Source organism: Lathamus discolor, chromosome 5 (assembly GCF_037157495.1).
Source record: "Lathamus discolor isolate bLatDis1 chromosome 5, bLatDis1.hap1, whole genome shotgun sequence".
Lineage (NCBI taxonomy): Eukaryota > Metazoa > Chordata > Aves > Psittaciformes > Psittacidae > Lathamus > Lathamus discolor.
Genome location: NC_088888.1, coordinates 53,386,134 through 53,406,159, shown reverse-complemented (window position 1 = coordinate 53,406,159; position 20,026 = coordinate 53,386,134). Strand labels below are relative to the sequence as shown.

At 37.1% G+C, this 20,026-nt stretch overlaps 1 protein-coding gene across 7 annotated transcripts in view; it reads left to right on the top strand.

Moving 5' to 3' along the window:
* The window catches only part of LAMA2 (laminin subunit alpha 2), a 377,741-nt gene that overhangs the window by 162,882 nt on the left and 194,833 nt on the right, over positions 1 to 20,026 (top strand). For all 7 annotated transcript variants that reach the window (XM_065680918.1, XM_065680917.1, XM_065680915.1 and 4 more), the window contains exons 10-12: positions 4,226 to 4,386; positions 7,947 to 8,087; positions 9,440 to 9,613. In XM_065680918.1, the coding sequence (XP_065536990.1) occupies positions 4,226 to 4,386; positions 7,947 to 8,087; positions 9,440 to 9,613 (476 nt within the window). The remainder of the gene's footprint in view (positions 1 to 4,225; positions 4,387 to 7,946; positions 8,088 to 9,439; positions 9,614 to 20,026) is intronic.

Here is a 20,026-nt window from a genome sequence, read left to right as displayed (position 1 = left end):
CCTACACTGGAGATATTCAAGGCCCGCCTGGACAAGTTCCTGTGTGATGTACTGTAGGTTACCCTGCACTTGCAGGGGGGTTGGACTAGATGATCTTTTGAGGTCCCTTCCAACCCTTGGGATTCTGTGATTCTGTGATTCTGTGATCTCTGATATTGTGATCACCTGCAATTGTCCTTACAGAAGGGAATGTGAAACATCCAGAACTACTCTATACTCCAGTCATTAGGCTTTCTCAGTGAATCTGTACTCTTGTTTCAAGTTGTAGTGGCTAATTTTTAACAAATAGCTATTTTACTTAGCTTTTAAACTCCTGCAAGATCTGTGAGGTATAATAATGACAGGTTTGTGACTCAGTCTTCACTGCATGCTATCACACAGTGAAATTTTTCCCTATTGCCTCCCTATGTACAATATAATCCCAATGACAGATGTGTATTTTTGCTAAAAAACTGTCTCAGATGTTTTAGGATAAATAAGGTCCAAACATCTCACTCTTTATTCAGACTTCATAGTATCTTGCTTAGCAAAGCGGGGTCACTGACTTCCACGAGATAATTTTTGGTATTTATGCACAGTTGAACACGAGTGAAAATGGCAGAGGCCAGTCCTGGGACTGCAGGTATTTTCAGGGGTCTGGTACGTGCTTTTGCATGCATTTATTTTTGTGCAATTTTGAAAGACTGATAGGCTGAGAGAAAACTGCCTAATAAAACTCATATTTCAAGATGACTCATCCTCTAGGATGAACTTTCAAAGCCTCTGTATACTCAAAGATGGGACAGAAACTGATAGTATTCAAGTAGAAAGCAGGGAATGACACCTTCAACAAATGAAGCCCTGTTCGAACAAGGCCTATGAAGTAATAGACCAAAGCAAAACAAGATGTGCTTCTGCTGAAATGTTAGTTCATTACAACAATAACAAAAGACAGACCTGAAACATCTGCCCTCAATTGAAATGTAATTAGGTTGTTGACATAATATGGAATAGAGAAGCCTGGTCAAAAGATAACCAGTGGGACACTGACAGGAATTTACATACTGTGTGATACAGTGAGAGCCTAGGTCTTGCAAGTGCTGTAAATGAAAGAAGACATCAAGCCAAATAAAATACACAGACTAACCATATCAACCGGCATTAAGAGCTGGAAGAATATGACATTTAATAGTCTCTACATCTTCCTCCCTGTGATGGAATGTGAGGTCTTCAGATAGATGGTAGGCTGAAGGTTATTCACTACTGTGTACAGTGTGTAAGAAAGGGGATTGCTGGCCTGGTGGAGTTTCCAATCCTGGTCTCTCTTCCTTAACTCCAGAGAAAGCAAAGAGCAGAAGAAGGGAAGATTCTTGATGGAGAACTAAAAAAATGGACTGACTGAAAAATGGAGAAGACAATATAGATTTTGAAGTTGTTCCTTTTTGAGATAGTTAAATGAGTTTGAGTTTGCTGAGGCTTAACCCTTGAAACACAAGAATGGTCTTGAAGCTTTCAAATAAGACTGGCTCATTTCTAAAGAATTAGATGTGCTTGTGTCTTTTACTGCTGAACCCTGGTGTACAGCAGGGTATGTTCCTCTGGAAGGAACACAAGTTTCTCTCTAGGTTGTGCAACTAAGATGCACTGACTCAGATTACAAAAGAGCCTGAGTCCTGCTGCGTTGTGAGCCCGACCGATGTCTAGCTGAGGGGAGGGTAACTCAGAAATTTGAAAATCAGCTGGACTATACCATCAAAACCCATGGAGCATATGGTTTCATGATAGTAAGGAAATTTCATAGACTGGGAGTCTGTATATAATTAAGACAGATCAAGAGAGTGGCCGTCAATATGATCTGCTACAGGAGATCAAAGAGGCTGCAAGGCTAGAGAAGACAGATTGAATTTCATCTCTGTATAGATTAACAGGTGATATAATTTAAAACTCCTGTAGGTGACTGCTGCTTCAAACAACTAGTTAGAGAAAAGAGAAGCACCTTTGGAATTATGCATGTGGAACTGGTTTAAAACTCTCTCTCCTCTTGAAGGGCAGTCAAATTCAGCATTCTTACAGGCATGAGAAGGGCTCACTAAAAACATCTTAATCAAAACAAGAAAACCTTTAAAAATCAAAATCCAAGATCACTAATGGCAAACATAGGGTTTATAGACTACATGTTAGACATTCAGAGAAGATGAATTCCTTTAGCTCAAAATGATTCAAGTGATACAATTAAACTAGCAAAAAATAATATATTTAAACAATAAAAAAGAACCTCCCTGAAAATCAGAAGCTATATCTAGTAGAAGAGGGCATAAATGGTGACAGATTCTGGAAAGTCGTGCTTTTAGTGACACGTATGCAAATTTTAAGGAATAACTTGCTAACTGCTTAAATGTTGCTAAGATGTACTTTAGATAAATCAGAATCTAAAAGACTCCAAGAGATTCAAATTCAGTAGGAGTTAAATATAGTTATGGTGTAATCAAGTTATAATGAGACATCTCAAGAAACAAAAGGACACAGCAGAAAAGCTAGATTAATTCTTGGTATCAGTGAATAGGAGAGTTTAGGGAATTTCCCACTCGGGAGTCTGTTCATGGGGGCCATTCAGAAGAACTGTCTCAAACAGAATGTCAGGTTTAGAGAAGGTGATAAATGAAGAATAAAAATTCATCAGGCATATATTGTATTTATCTGTGGCTTCTGGATGAAGTTGTAAATTGAGTTGCTTGAAGTATTAGATGCAATTTATAATACTTTTAAAAACTGACATTAATATTACATAAATAGAACCTGTTTATCCAGTTTTTCAAACAAAGGCAGAAAGTTCCAGGAAACTAAAATCAGGTCTGCTTCCTGTACCAAGCAAATCGGTAGAACTACAATAAATGATTTATACCATTTCTGAACTGTGGCAAAACCAGGTAAAACTGAAGATCAGTTTTTTTGTAATGGACAGTGTGCTTTCTGAATCTGTTTGAAGGATTCAATGAACATGTGAACAAAGGCTCATTTGATTAATCTTGTATTTTGATTTTCAAAAAATTTGACATTTCACCAAAGACAATGAAAGGAAGTATAATAGAATAAGGAGAAAAGGCTCTTTCACTGATTAGTACTTGGTTAAAAGACTAACTGGACCATTTTCAGAGTGATAATCAATATGAACTGTTGAAAATATTCGTATTTAACCTGGAAAGGGAATGAGTAGGAAGGTGACAGTTTAGCAAGTACAAAATCTTTCAGCACAGAAAAAATGAAAGAACTGCAAAATGTTCAGAAAGATCTCAAGATAGCCAGTGGCAGTGTAGTAAAATAACTGCTGAATTTCTATAGCAATTAAAGGAAAAGTAGAACACAGACAAAAGTAGTTCTACTTGTACATTCATGCAGCCATTTCTGAATTAGGCACTACCAGTTGTGAAACAACTCTTAGAATTACCTTGGACTGTGCCCTGGATGTATCAGCTCAGTGCTGGCCCAGCAGTAGTGAAGAAGGTCAATAGAGCCTAAGGAAATATTACTGGTGTTTCCAAAACAAAACTGAAAAAAGCATCAAACCATTTATAAGTCCACAGTATGCACTCCTTTCTCCTTACATAATTTATTGTAACTGGAAACAATGAAGAGGACAACAGAGGTTTTCAGCCATAGGAAGCAGTTTCTGTGTAAGAGCTATTAAATAGGCTTAGGAGGTTTAGGCATATGAAATAAAAATGTCATACGGGACATGATAGAGGTATATTGAAATCAGATGACATGAAGAAACTGAGTAGGGGATAGGTACTTGCTGTTCCCTGTGATATGAGAATTAGAGGGCAATAAATACAGGTTTAGCACTGTTCTCTTTCACACTACACATGGCTAAATGTGGAACTTACTGCTAGGGAGCTTTATGGATTCTAAAAGTGAAAGTATGTTCAAAGGCAGTTAGGTGAATTAATGGAGGAGAAGTTTATCAGAGACTATTAGGTGCAAGGAATTAGGGATACATTTCAGTTTAGATCTCTAATATGCATATTCCTGGAAGCTCGGGATTCAGATTACTGTATGCTTGCTTTATTCTTGCATGCTTTATTCTAGCCTTTCTCAGACAGGATACTAAGTCAAGGAGGCATGTGGTATGACCCACAGTAAGTGCCATTATGTTGCATCTACCAAAGGTGTTGCTCTGACCACTCTAAAGCGCATCTGATAGTAGAAGTAATGATGAATCAAACATGTTTTCTCCCTCTTCCCATAGATATGTTGCCTGGTTTCTGTCACTGCAAGACTGGCTATGCAGGAGAGAGCTGCAATAGATGTGCCTTGGGTTATATGGGATATCCTGAATGCCTGCCCTGCAAGTGCTCACTGGAAGGCAGTGCAAATGCTGACCCTTGTGTAGGTCCCTGCATCTGCAAGGTATGGATGTCAGATTCTTCTGAGCTGTAGGAAGATACAAATGATATTGAAAGCTATCATACAATAGTGTTCTACTGTCCTCCCTAACTGTGTTAATATGTGTATTACTCACTTCTCATAGAACACTTGTTCTTGGTGCTGTAAAGTCTAATGTTGTCTTGTGTCATCTAGGTACTCACTTTAATTAACATAGGTGCCTAGGAGACTGCTACTGTCATACAAGTCCTTAGAAATCAGTGATGAAGGGATATGTAAGAAGCCTGTGAGTTATTTGCTTCAAACTCCCATCCTCATCTACTCAGAATCTCTCTTTAAAGTATTGTGGGCTCTAAAACTAACATGTAATGTGACTTCCAAAAGAAAATGTGGTGAACTGATATTTGTTTAGAAATCAGTAGCATTGAAAAAAAAAAAAAAAAATCCATCGTTTTCTGTAGGATGAATTTCCTAATTTCTAGGAAGAAAATTTAAGAATTATTTTCTCTGTGTGCCTTCATGTACCTCCACCAAATTATATATTGATATGATATTGGAATAAAAGACTTTTAAAAGCACATGCATCCACCTCTTAATGAAATACCTGGTTACCAGAAATGCTTTAGAAATGATAGTGCCATGGTTTAGTAAGTGACCGTGAATATTCCCAAAGGACAGCTTGCAGTATTGTGGGTCAGTTTTTCTGCGATGTACTTGTGGGAGTTTCCTTCCAGCATTTAATTGACAAATTAGTCACAAATGTGAATTTAAAAAGACTTACAAGAATGTACAAAAAATACTTCAATCTATCAGCTCATGCTGCATGCATACATAAAGCTCTGGTGTGACAGCTGAATAGCACTGAAATCTACTCAGAGCATTAACCTTATGCTCACTTTATGTAACAGTCACATGCTCTCCGTCAGAAATAAAATCTATCCATATCATATCACAGTTCAAATTCCTAAGCTATCAGATCTAGAAGATCAGAAAAGAGGTGCTTTTGCTATAACCTGACTTAAAAGGGAGCTTTGATGAAGGTGTTATATATATACAAAAATACATGTAATTATAAATAAATATAAAAATCTAAATATAAATAGAAAATAACTACTGCTTCATGATTCCTATTATTATGACATTGTTTATATAATGCCAAACTGGCATGTTAGCACAATCAGACCAAAATGAACATACATGGAATAGAGATAATTGTTCCTATCCCACAGAGTTCTCACTATATACACCTTATGTCACACACTTGTATACACCTTTCTGCTACCCTAATTCCTTTCTAAGTCCTTGTGGGAGAAAACTTATACCCTTTCAGATAGCCGAGATACATACATAAACATTTATTTTCACTACCTATTTTCAAATTCAAATCAAAGCAGTTTATGGTCAAAGGGACACTGAAATCATCAGATTAGTTGTGCTCCATATGAAGAATAAAGTAGGTTGTCTGATTAATAACAAGTCTTAGAAAAAAATGCTTCCTTTCTTTTAATCACATCTTTGAATTACATATGATGAGCTCTAAATTTACTAAAGCTAGATTTCTTGTAAAGGAAATTGACTGCTGAAAAGGAGTTCTAACTGTAAGCAGCAAACTGCAACAAAGTAAGCATGAGATTGTTATCTTTATCCCATTAACCAAAGTAAACTAAAGTACAGAAAGGTGAACAAGTGTCAATTCTTTTTTTCACTAATTATCTCAGAGAGCTTTCTGAAGGTATGTTGTCAAAGTCTTATCTTTGCATAATTTAAAAGTGAACACAGTATTCATAAATAAATGAGGCTATAGAAATATTGCTTCATTGGCTGAAAGATAGGTCAGATCTCCTTTCCAACTTGGAGTTATTCACTGAATTTGCTGCCTACTGAACAGAATTATACAGTTGTTACTCACTGATGACATACTTGTGATTGCAGAGTAGAGCAACTTTTCATTTAAACACATGGTTTTGCTTTGCAGCTGTCTTTTTATTTTCCCCTTCCCTCACCACATACTCTTATAAGCACATCAGCAAAGTCTGATACTTTTGTGACCATAATATCACACTTTTGTGACCAGTGTTCATAATTCTGGTTTCTAGAATTGGGCATGAGAGCATTTATGTGCCTGTCAGTTCCCAAATGTTACCCACATTATTTTTCATATAACGCAGGGGTAGATGGGTTATTTCAGCATATCTGTGGTAATAATATGCATTGATTAATCCTGAGATTGCTGGGGAAAATTAGAAATACCATTATTGAAATTAATGAGCTGTTGAAGTTAAAAGTAATTGACTGATAACCTTGAGTTGTATTAAAGAGATTTTTGGTTTGTTGAGCAGATTCTACATGATGTTGTTGAAGGTGTGCATAAATGCAGCACAGCAATAGAGACAGAAAAGATATTTTGCTACACGTCTTGTTATTGTATAATCAGTGGTGAAAACCTATTTACATTTTCATTTCCTTCTTTACTTGTCCTTACCCCCCCACCCCCTCCACTGTCTCTATTTTCTCTTGATCTGTGTGTGCTATCCTTTCTCCCCATGCTTTCAGATGTTTTGCTCTGCTTTTTCAATCTTTGTTAGATCTTAACCAGGAGGCTTTTGGTGAACTTATTTCAGAGCTGCGTATTTCAAGCAATCATAGACTACACAGCGTGGGCAGGCTTTTTATAATGTGTTCATTCTCTGCTGACGTGCAGCCAACAATTTGGTCCTGTGTGCATACCATAAAGCACTGTCTCCAGGATTAAAGAGACTGTATGTAACACTTTGGAAAGGGAAAGAATTTTCTGGGCTATCCTGGGGGAAAAATACTGAGTTACTAAGCCAGTACCATAGCATGACCCTTTTGCAACATGCTTTTGTAGAAAAGCTACCTTTATCTTTGCATATAAGACAAACTAATTTATTACGTAAGGTAGTAGGACTTAATGCAGAGTCTAAGCTTTCTCTGAAAAGTGTTATTACCAAATGCTAAATTTAGAATTCTTCGTATGTGTTCAGTGCCTGGATTTCTCCAGGGGAAGAGTTTGCAGACTTGGCTGTGTGAGTGGTAAACACACGTAGTCATGGAAAGACAAAATGCATCATTTCTAACGCTTGGATTTAGTCTGAGTTCAGCTATTAATTATAGGCCACTGGAAAACTTCAATACTGAATGATTAGTGCAACTACTCCTATGCACCTGTAGTTGACATCAATTGGGCATGCCGGATTTTATCAGCCACACCTACAAACTGTAGTTTTTGAAGCTGTAACATTGTGTCCCATACTTCATACCTGTCTGAGACTTTCAAGTGTAAAGGAAATAAATTAGATTTTCCCTGAAATTAAGTATGTCCATTTGTGTAGAGGAAAAATTAAGAATCTTATAATGTCCAAATGCTGTGTCCTGTTATTTATATGCAGCCACAGTAACTTTTATTGTGTAGAGGATTTGCTCCTAATACTCACAAATAAGAATAGTCCTTCCTATAAATGTCTTTACAATCCTGAATTTGTACTCTCCTGCAAAGTATAAAGCTGGTGATCTCAAGTTCTATTCTATGACAACTGAAGTGATATTGTAATCTGCATTTCCAGGAACATGTTGAAGGAGAAAACTGTGATCGTTGCAAACCAGGTTTCTTCAACCTGCAGCAAAATAATCCCAAAGGCTGTGAGGAGTGTTTCTGCTCTGGGAAAACAAACATCTGCACACACTCTCACCTTACCTATGGAAGCGTAAGAAAAATCACACCCTATCAGTACATGTCTCTGAGTTTGTGTTTTTGTGTGTTGTCACTGTCCATTGTCAGGGAGTTCATCTTATAAAATCATGCATGCACTTTTATGCCCCATATATTTTTAATTTATCCAGATGAAAATGTTTATAACCTTTGTTTCTCTTAATTGTGAGAAAATTCTGAAAAAGTGCAGTTAAATTAATGAAAAGTGCAAAAGCTGTAAAAATGAAGCCATCTGCATAAACACAGTCCTGGATTGTGCTTACATAATCAGTCCTGAGTTAAACGCAACATGTCTATAGGGCAACTTCTTTTACAGGTAATTATTAAATTTCTAGACCTGAAATAATCAAGGATTTTTAAACACTAAATGTACAACACACAGCATATGTAAGAAAAAGGGTTGCCTTGCAGGAGTAATTTTGAGTGAATTTCTTTTGCATACTGCATTCCCAGGGAAAGATGTCAAAGAGAGATAAACCTACTGTTCTTGTTTGTGTTGTAGAAAAAAAATTATCTTTAACCTTCAAATATACTTTAAATTAGTTCACAAAACTCAGACACCAAATCAGCTGTAATTGGTGTATACTATGTATTCATGTCTGTACAGTGAGTTTGGGAAATGCATTCCAGGTCTATTAGCTCCTGGTTTTGGCTGTATTGGTATGCTGGAAGTCTGTGAGTAAAATCATATATGCCTAGTGCGCTCATTTGCATACCAGCATCTGGAAAATCTTTCATCCCACAGCTGGACTAATTTATTGTTCTACTTGTATCCAGGCACCAGAAGCTTTGTATGAACAGTGTGCGCTTCTCTGATGTTTCATTTATGATGGGATTTCAGAAATTCAAGTTCTGGTGCTTTCCAGCTTTGCTGTGGCTTTCTAAAATAAGTGTATTTGAATTTTTAAGTTGTAAGGTTTAGAATTAAAAATTATTATAAATCATGCTGTCTACCTCAATCAGAAATTGTATATCCATTTGTCAGCTCATCTTCTGTACCCTCAGTGACTGATACTATTTATTGAAAACTTGTATAGTATTTGGAGATATTCTTATGCATATGTTTGTACAGTAGATTTTCTCCTTGTTCTGGACCATATGAAGCAGAAAAAGCAAATACTTGCAGTTACTTCAAACTCCTCAGCAGTTATAACTCCCAGACACGTACAACAGGAGAAGTTTTTGTTTCTTTGTTGTTTCCTTTGTTCCTAAACTGCTATTAATCATATAATCAGTTTTTTAAAAATAGAAGAATGAGATGCTCTATCTATTGAAATGAGTGATGTCCTGGTGTCCTGGTTCTCACTGTGATGTGTTTTGTTTTGTCTTATTTTTATGTCATTTTAGACAGAAGACATGAATGGCTGGTATCTGACTGACTTACCAGGTCTCATCCGAGTTACCCCCAAGCAAAAGAGATTTGATGGGCATCAGCAGTATAGCATCAGCAATGTGGCTGCTCGGAAAGTACTGCCACAGACTTATTATTGGAGTGCACCCAGTTCTTATTTGGGCAACAAAGTAAGTGCAGATGGTGCTTGCCTAAATGCTAATTTGATTTCTTGAGAAAAGAAGTAAGGCTTTGAAGTGGGGTGAAACTGAGGGAAGATTAAATTGGATAGCTATTTGACCAGCAAAATTGCAAGCAGAAAGGATGATGCTTATGGAGCATCCTTGTGAGGCAAAATGTTAAGCAGAGAAAATTAACTAAGAGTCTTTGACCTTGAGTGTTCTTCAGGCTTCTCCTGTCAAGTACTGGAGAAGTCTGTATAGTTCACAGCATTATTTTTTGAATGAATTAGCTGGTGTGTCATTCAGCTTGTCCTGTTCTCTACCCACCTTGTCCTCAGTTTTGAAAAACAGTTCCCTCGTCTGCTTTTCAGAGTGTGTCAGATGTTGTGGGGGTGTGTTACAAAACTTTAGTGTTTGGCAAGAAACTTGCGTGTTGGAAGCTCCCTGCCCTAGAACTCAGAAAATTGCTGTTGTGAGCCCTGTGCCTGTTCTAATGCATGTATTTATCCAAGTCTGCATGTGTCCATGCATGTACACACATCATGCCCTGCGGGTTAATTTCAAATATTTGCTTTCTAAAGTCTTGGATGCTTTAGTCGTCTGACTGTCGTGCTTCTCACCGTTAGACTTCCTGCTATCATACAGGATACCTTCATGAAAGTCTTATTTTTTTCCAGACAGTAGAATGAAGGACTGAATGAGTTCTAAATATGAAGAAAGCTAAACAGCCTTCCATTTAGCATAACCTCATATATGATAAAACTCATCAGAAATGCTAACACTAATGCACTTGAGCACATTTTCCTCTGTAGTCTCTTCAAACTAGTCAACCTTCTATTTTTTTTCTTCCTGTTGGCTGAAAATCAACATGACAGAAGGTAAGTGAGCATGTTGAAACTAAATAGCATCATTCCAAAGAACCAGGCATCCTGTTCATGGCCATAAATTGTCAGGCTCATTTAGTGGGCAAGGGAGAGTTTCTTCTGTAATCTTCCATGTCTGGTGAACTTACTATGACATACGAACTGATACTTTTCCAGGCAGAATTTCTTCCTGCTTCTATTCAGTGAGCAAAATAATGGTAAGAATGTGCAAAAATGATTTGAACATGGAAGATATTTTTTCAGTATAGTTTGGAGGCCCATTGTGGTTACTGTCAGATATCTCTGTATGAATGAAGCAATTTGCCTTAATAAGTGAACCATATAAATTTTTGATACTACAATAATACTGAAAGCACTCACAAATTACCACAGTACATCTTAACTGTCATGTTGCATTACGTAGACTATAGTCATAATGACATGCTTAGGCCATATGATTTATGCTATGGAAAGGGAAATAGAATATTGAGAGTCCTTATTTGTAAACTTCAATAAAACATTTCTCTAAATGGCTGAAAATTGATAAACCCAAATAGCTGAAACTACATAAAAACATCCTTTCTTGAGAGTGATTGCTAGCTGTGTTACAGTAGGATAATTGGTATCTCAGAGCAGGCAAGCTTCTTTAACAATTCATGTCTTAGGAACTGTAGATAACAATTTAGGAATTTTATATCAAGATATACACTTGTATTGCAATTTATAAATCTTGTGTCACAGAAAACTACCCTTCCTTTTTACCGTTAAAATTATTGCTCTTAAATTGAATAACAAAAAGTAGTAACCATCCTGCATTTCCTGGTTTTCAAATATAGCTCAAAAGGCTTATTTAAAATAACTCTTTTAATACAAAGTTGGCACATTGTGCATATGCTTCCACAATGTTGATTGAATATGTGTGCCATCTACTTGTTTTACGTCCATCTCCAAATGTTCTTTTGGGTGAGAAAAGCATAAATAGGATGCTTCTGAGTGCGCAGCCTTCATCTTTTTCTTTTTTGCCTAAATCTGGGTGGCACTAGCCTATGTGATACTCATCTCTGACTGCGTCCTTACAGACACATTATGCCTAACAGGAGGCTATAGATGATACAGGATTATTGTTTGTCACAGTGGGACAAGAGCATGGGCAAATTGCTTTAACATCACCACCTCCTTTTAGTCTTATAAATGTATATGCTGCTACCAAAACTTAAACTTTGTTGTACAAACTCAGAATTTTATTTTTTTTAAATCCAGATATTTCACCTGTTTGTCTATATAATATGCATTTGTAGTGGAAAATTGAACACTGTTTCTGATGCAGAATATGTTTGGAAGTAATCTGGAGGAAATTAATTTCTAGAAATAAAGTATCTAGCAGATAATTTGGAAGAACAGATTTAAAATTACTAGTATTAAGATTTTAGTAGGTATCATAAAACAGTTTATATTCTTTCCACCTACCTTATCATAGACTCCTGAACTAATGTTTGCAGCCATCATGAGGACTCGTGGTTTGTTAGAGTTTCTAATTACTGAAAAATCGTCTTATTCTGTCAACTCTGATTACATTTCAGGTGTTTGAAAACCCCATTTGGTTTTCGTTAACAGTTTCTTAAATTGTTTTGACAATGGATTTGTAAGCTTATTTTAAATTTGAGTCCATGCTAACATATTTTATAAACTTGTCTGAAAGTGTTATGAGTTACGTTCTGGTAATGTTTGATTAGAGCACTGAAATGAAAGTATAAAATTAATTAAAAATTAGATACCAAACTCAACAGGATGATGTGAAACTTACTTAAAGTTAGTGTGAAAGGGTTAGGTGTCCACAATGTTACAGAAGCCGGTATTCTGTATATACTCTGCCTCTTTTCCTTTGACACCTCAGCAAAAAGCAATTTGATAATTTGTATTCCGAGTAGAAGGTATTAGCTAAAAGAAAAAAACATTATATGGAGCACATCTAAACAAAGCCTTTCTTCCCCATCACACACATACATGAGGGGCAACTGAGGCCCTTGAGATTCCATGTAGAAACATCCACCATTGGTCGCAGAAAGTCTCTCTGCTGCTGCAATATTTTTGTTCCTTTCCCTGCTGAGGACCAGCTTTAACCATGAAGGCTGAGATACACCATGCATCTTTCAGGTGGTTAGGGCACTGCCCTTGGTCAGCATTCGCAAGTTAGTACAACATTTAGGTGGAGGCCATCCTAGAATCCAGGTCTCTGAACCTTATTAGGTCTCAACACCCAGCAGTCATACAGAAAATAGGTAATACATTTGCTCTAACCCCTCTATCTGGGTTTTGAGCAGGTGTTAGTGCTGCCATTACTCAGACTGCAAACAACATGATAGAAGCCCTAAAACCCTTCAGCTCAGAAACAGTTTGTGTACTGACAAATTTTACCCAGACTGAGAGTTTCTTGCACTAGATATTTTACAGGAGTCATTTGAACTATTTGTACAGCATGATCCCATTCAATGTAAGTAAAGTTAATGTGATTTGGTCTGGATGCCGGGTACCTTGAAAATTAAAGCAGAAGATGCCTGGATAAAAGAGTTTGTTATCTCTTGGAAACATTCTAGCACCTTATGTTTGTCAACTCTGTAGACTTAAGTGTCCTTATGGTGGATACATTGTTCTTTCTCTGACCACTAGTAAAAACAAAGAAACAGCTGAAAGTTTTGTGCAGAGGCTGTGCATATAGAACAGGAAGAAACTTAGACTGACTTAACACTGTCACTTCATTTATTTTGCCTGTTCTTTTATAATTAGCTGTGTAAACTATTTGCTGCCTTACAGAAGTCAATATTTCTTTGACTCCAGAAATGAAGACACTGTAATAAGCCTGTAGTCAATATGTACAAACTTTAAAAATCTATCAGGCCTTTGAAAGTACTCTACTGTGGAAAGCTAAAGATTGGAATAGAGTGAGAGGTTTGTTTTGTGACATATTATCTATTGCAGACTGCCCAGAATACCTCATAGGATTAAATATTGAATTATAAAATAATCATAAGCTAGGTCCTTGTGGCTTTTATATTTATTTGCTTCCATTTGTTTTCATTTCTTAGGCAATTCTGATGGAAAAGGCAGAATAATGCAAAGCAAATTGCAGTCTACAGCTCCCAGGGGGAGGGAGGGAGCTGAAACCCAAAACATAAAGAAGCATAAATAATACAGTAATCAGCTGGAACAGAAATGCCATGATCAATTGTCCTAAATTATTAATGCATCTAAATCTAAAAAGCTTCATCTAGTATTGTCATGTTTTCAGAACTCAAGACTTTCTTATTTATAGGATATGCTAGAGTTAGATAGACCCACAGTTCTCTTTCTTCCTTTTATTGGCTGCCTCAAAAGGGAGAAAATCCAACTTAACACCTTTTGGTATAAATGGATGAGATGAAAATTGAATTGTGTTTGGAAGCTACATTTTTATATCACCAGTTTGTTTTGAAATTCAGTAGCCTCATAAAAAGCAGTGAGCGACCTAGCCTGTGTAATTCTAACATTCAGCTGTGTCTTAAGTTTAGCCAGCAGACTGATTTTTTTGAGCATGTGTCTGTATTGCTTTTATTGTCAGGGAAGCTAAGTAGTGAAACTTAAGTAGGATTATGTGATCTCCCTTTCTGCACCTTTAGAAGATAAGTCTTTCTTTCACCTGATCATATGGACAGTTTAAGCCCTCATATAGAAGATTTGGTTACCTAGTGCAGATGATTGTCCAAGTCTAAGCAGGCCACCATTAAGTAACATAATGGCAGTGCTTAAAGCAGATGTTGAGGCAGTGATGTTAAGTCCCGTACTTGATGAATTTGTCTTTTTTGTACCCTCTGCACAGAAATGAGTTCCAGCCCCAGATCTGAATGTGCAATGAATAACATCTCCAAGCTTGCAAAAGTGAATTGGGGATGGAGTAGATAATATGATCCTCAAGTATAAGGCATAGTATATAAAAAACAATTTTGTATGGACATTTATTGATTCTTAATATTCTGTAAGTTTGAGTGGGATGAAATAGTGAAGTTATATGTGCGTTATCCATGTTTGTAAAAGAAGCAGTAACAGGCATCTGCCACACATAGTATGCAAGAAATCTCCATTCAGAGTAATGCCCCTGAAGTTACTCAGAGTTGCTACAGCTATCACATTTTTTAATTAGTGTCAACAGCCAACACATGACAGAAAAGTAAAATGATTAATTTGAACCTAAAGAAATATATCTTTTGCAAGGGCAGCTATTTCAGTATCTTTTGTCTTTAATATTCGAATGCATTCTTCTGATAAAAAAGCTGGTTTAGTTTATTGATATGCTTTTGGTTTTTAATAAGTAAACCTTAAAATAATGTAAATAATACATTTTTATTTTAGATTACAGTCTAAATTACCTTGACTGTAATTAAGTCACTATCATAATCAGACTGTCTAAAGTGTGAAGAGGTCTTCAACCAAATGTGCTGTTTATTTTATTAGCGCTTACTCCACTATTGCTCCTAAAAAAAATGAGATAACAGGCAAATTTAGGATGAGACAGACAGCGGGAATACAAATGACAAACAAAACATTTTAAAGATCTGAACCACAGCTGACTGATCCTTCCTTTAAGTTTACTTAATTTGTATTACATGATTGGGTTTAGATTCCTTATCTTTCATAGAATCATGCAATAGTCGGGGTTGGAAAGGACCTTAAGATCAGTTCCAACGCCCCTGTCATGGGCCGGGACACCTAGACCTTGTTGCCCAAGGCTCTATCCAGCCTGGCCTTAAACACTGCCAGGGATGGAGCATTTACCACTTCTTTGGGCAGCCTGGTCCAGTGCCTCACCCTCACAGTAAAGAACTTAGATCTTTGCTGAAATATTCTCACAGTGTGGCACCATGAAATGAGACTGGGGGGAGGGCAGGTGATGTCTCTGCATTTTTTCACAGCTGTGATTAGCCAAATTTTTCTTGATCCCCAGCACAAATTGAAAAAGTATCAAGACTGTCCTATTGGGAGTTCAGCTACCCATGACTGTCAAGAACCACCAAGTAAATTTTGCACAATTTGTTCCTCATTAAAGCTTTTAATAAAGTTTGGATAGTCTGTCGGGAGTTCAAGTTAAGCCATTATTGTGATTGCAAGGAAAACTAAGGATGCCCAGTAGACTGTTATGGCCTCTGTGCCTTAGAAATGAGTTGAAGCAGGGCTGAGAATCTGGCTAGCTGAGTCCACTGACTGCAGTATTTCATGTTTCCCATGATACATTTAATTTCTTTGTGCTAAAATCATCTTATACTACCGTAGAGAAAAGACAAAATTTATTGTTGGTGAAATTATTTCATAAATCTCAAGTGTCCTTTGCGTTACCTGCCTAGCCAAGTCTGCCTTGGAGGCAAGGGTTTTAGTCAGTAGTGGCAGTTGAAAAATGGAGGAAAAACAAGCAAGAAATAGTTTCACAAAAGAAGGGATATGAATACTGGAGAGATAATACTGAGGGGTGTTAGGAAATAATGAAGAAGAAAGCAAATTGGGGAATCTGCTTGCCAGGTTGAAAAGGTTTACTCTTCTTATCTCTAATCCCAAATACTAAAATACTGAAGGATCCACAAAGCAGAAGGAAAAGGAAAAAAATCTTTGACTTGGAAAGAATTAATATATCTGGTGATTTGTAATGAGGGCTGATCAACATGCAAAGCATTGTGATGGTGAGTCCTAAGAAAGAGAGAGTTAAATTGAACAGTAGTTAATTAAGACTGCAGAGGAAAACTGTAGGTTATGAAAGGGAGGATATGTAGGGGTTTTGTTACTCTTGTATGCTTTTGCATGCTAAGTACATCTTCAGCAAATAAGCAGTTGCTTCGAAAATTGTGTTTGGAGTTCCTTGTTGATCACAGGTTACCTGGAAGTAAAGGGTTTAATGGAGTTTTGCTCAGCTTATGCACTTTTATTATTCAGACAGAATTTATAGTCCAGACATCTAGTTGATACTGGGTTACAGAGGAGTGTGATGAAGGAATATATGCCCATCAGCAAAAGGTATAAGTAAGAGGTACTGAAAGGTCATTTGCGAAATGTGAGAGCCCCAAAGAGGTAATGTTCGGTTTCTAGATTTCCCTTTATGAGTAATTGACTTGCTGTTTCTGTTTGATTTACCTGCCTCCCCCTTGAAATTTATTCTAAATTTAAATTAATTATAACAACTAGAAGTAGAATGAAATTGAAATTGTTTAGTTTTTAACACATTAGTAAAACTGCATGATGTCACTGGGCTTTAGTTTTGTAATTTTGTGGTATTCAACCTTTCCTTTCTGTATCAAAAAGGCAGTATGGAGAAGAGCAAAATAATGAGAATTTCAGAATGGGACATGGGAACCAGCCTTTTCTGCAAGTACTACCATTTGTAGTACTTTCAATCTGTGCTATGTTGGTTTTGAAGTCTGGCATACTTAGTAGCAGCTGACAACCTCAGCTTGTCTACAAGATGGATAAATTCCATTTCCATTTTAGATATAGGAAATAGTGTTACTTTTCTTCTCATCTGTCTTCAGAATCTAAGTTTTGGTGCCTAAAATTTATGGACTAACTTTACCTTGTGTCATCAAAAATTTTTTAAACCAAACCAGTGTAGCACAAGTGTCCAATCCAAGTGCTAGTCACCGGTGTACAGATGCAATGAAGAGGTATACACGTGTGAATTTGTGTGACACATATTTTTGTGACATTGTATGGATATCATGTTAATTTTTAATCAGTTCATAGATCTGAGATGCCTAATCCAACTGACTTTATTAATGGCATTTTACATCAGTTATCATTAACAAAAAGGTTGAATATTTGTACAACAAAATATTGGCAGGAGTCACTCATTTTTAACACACAAAACACCGTTACTAACTATAATATAGAGGAAAGGAGAGTAGTCTATTAATGGTTGAAAATAGTAAAAATTCAATGAAGTTATAGTGAAAGAAAACTCAAACTGACACTCAAAGTGTATACAAAAAGCTGCTTTTATGTTGTGTTATGTTATGTTACATTTTAAATTTTATTTTATTTTGGTGTTCACTAATGGTGGAAAGTAACCAGTTCCACAATGAAGCATAATAAAAATTGAGTAATTTTGTAAATCCTGTATATTCTTGACTTTTTCATAAGTCATTGGTGAGTGGTACGGCAATTATGGTGTGAGTGCCTTGCAAACTCTAATTTTCAGGGGGTGATATTCCACACTTACTGAATTTCCAGTCAGTCATCCAGAAAGTAAATATAAAAATTATCACTTTTGAGTATTTTAGTTTAATAAGAAAAAGACAAAGGCAGTCCATCAGATAGTCTGATATGAACCTAATATTTTAACATCTACACTTAGCATGGCTGGGCTGGATTTAACCATCATATTGGCGTGTATGGTGCTGTGTGTTGTATTTGTTTCTAAACCTGCGCTGGTACACCAGTATATTTTGTCCCTTGCTGAACAGAACTTGCCAAGGCTTTCTCTCCAACCCTTCCCACTGATCCATAACTCTTTTCACTTTCCTTCTATTTCTTCCCCATCCCATGGGAGAAAGGAGTATGTGAAAGGTGGGTGTTTGGCTGCTGGCCAAGGTCAACCCACCACACCACCACTGAAAGTGATGGTAGAAATAGAAACTCGAAGCCTTTGACAATGCAGCAGTTGCAAAGGAAGTTTTCAGTATGGCTGCAATATACTTACAAATAATTGAACAATTAAATGGCAACTAGAAATGACAAGAAAGTAGCACAATAGAGATCGGAAGCTTGAATTACTAGTTTAGTTCTAACTTGTCTTTTCATAGAGTCATTATTCTAAATATTTTAATATTGTGGGTCATACTTTGGTTTAACATCTGAACAGAGTATGAAGTATCGTTTAAATCCCATAGGTCCTGTGTCTCATATTCACTATTCCTTCTGTCTCATCTACCCTATCATTACCTATTTACTAAAGATTTCTGAATGGACCCATACTGCTTCATTAAATCTCTAGAAGGCAAAATGAGCTCCATTACTTTACATTCCTATTAAGTTTACAGAATGGAAGATGATCTTTGGCAGGAAAGAATGATGAGGAAAAGACTGTTTTCCAGAGAGATCCTCTAGCTAACTACAACTAATTTCTTTAGAAAGCAAACTTCGGTGGAAATTTTAAATATTCAGTAGATTTCTAGAAGGGTTACCCTAACTACAGAATGTATTTGCTTTTGCCTTCCCAGACCTGAGACAAAGGGGTTAAGACCAGATACTTGGCATATTGAAGGGCTATTAATGTGCTAGAACCACAGTCTGAATTGTGATGAATTATTAAACAAGTGGTTTGTTGGGTGATTGAATATTACCTGCAAAGCACTGCTTGTCTCCTTGAGGCACATCCTGAGCTAAGTGAATTGAGCCAATTAGACTGACTGTCTCTTGAATGAGTTGTGACCCATCAATGGTAATAGCTTATTGTGATGATAAATGAACCCATCTCTCAAACTGAAGCCTGAGTGCACACTTCAGCAGTTTCCCTGAATCATAGGGCCATTACCTATCAACTTCAGATTGACAACAATGAGAGCAGATAGCATGCATGAGTAGACACAGATGATTGTTTTACCCAAATGAATATATTTGCACTTAATTTTGGTGAGGTTGTTTTGTGGTGTTGTTTGCTCTTTTTTTTTTTTTTTTTAATGCATCTGCCTGAACATTCCATATTTAGCTAGAAGTACCTAACATTTCTCACAGTATGTGCAGTACCACCCCTCTCTCCTGAGATGGCTGAATGAATTTCTGATTGGCATTCTACAGGCCTTTTCAGTCCCAAAGGCACTCTGTGTTATGATACAGGTGAATCTTTTTTTTTTTTTTTTTTAATTTAAGAGTTTAATTTACTTGGTGGATAAAGAACTGGCTGGGTGGCCGCATGCAAAGAGTTGTGGTCAATGGCTCGATGTCCAGCTGGAGACCAGTAATGAGTGGTGTTCCTCAGGGATCGGTGTTGGGACTGGTCTTGTTCATCATCTTTGTCAGTGACATGGACAGTGGGATTGAGTGTGCCCTCAGCAAGTTTGCCGATGACACCAAGCTTTGTGGTTCGGTTGATACACTGGAGGGAAGGAATGCCATCCAGAGGGACCTTGACACGCTTGTGAGGTGGGCTGATGCCAGCATTATGAAGTTTAACCATGACAAGTGCAAGGTCCTTCATCTGGGTCGGAGCAATCCCAGGCACAGCTACAGGTTGGGCAGAGAAGAGATTCAGAGCAGCCCTGCGGAGAAGGACTTGGGGGTGCTGGTCGATGAGAAAATGAACATGAGCTGGCTTCAGTGTGAGCTCGCAGCCCAGAAAGCCAACCGTATCCTGGGCTGCATCAAAAGGAGCGTGACCAGCAGGTCAAAGGAGGTGATCCTGCCCCTCTACTCTGCTCTTGTGAGTAGAGTATTGTGTGCAGTTCTGGTGTCCTCAACATAAAAAGGGCATGGAACTGTTGGAACAAGTCCAGAGGAGGGCCATGAGGATGATCAGGGGACTGGAGCACCTCCTGTATGAATATAGCTG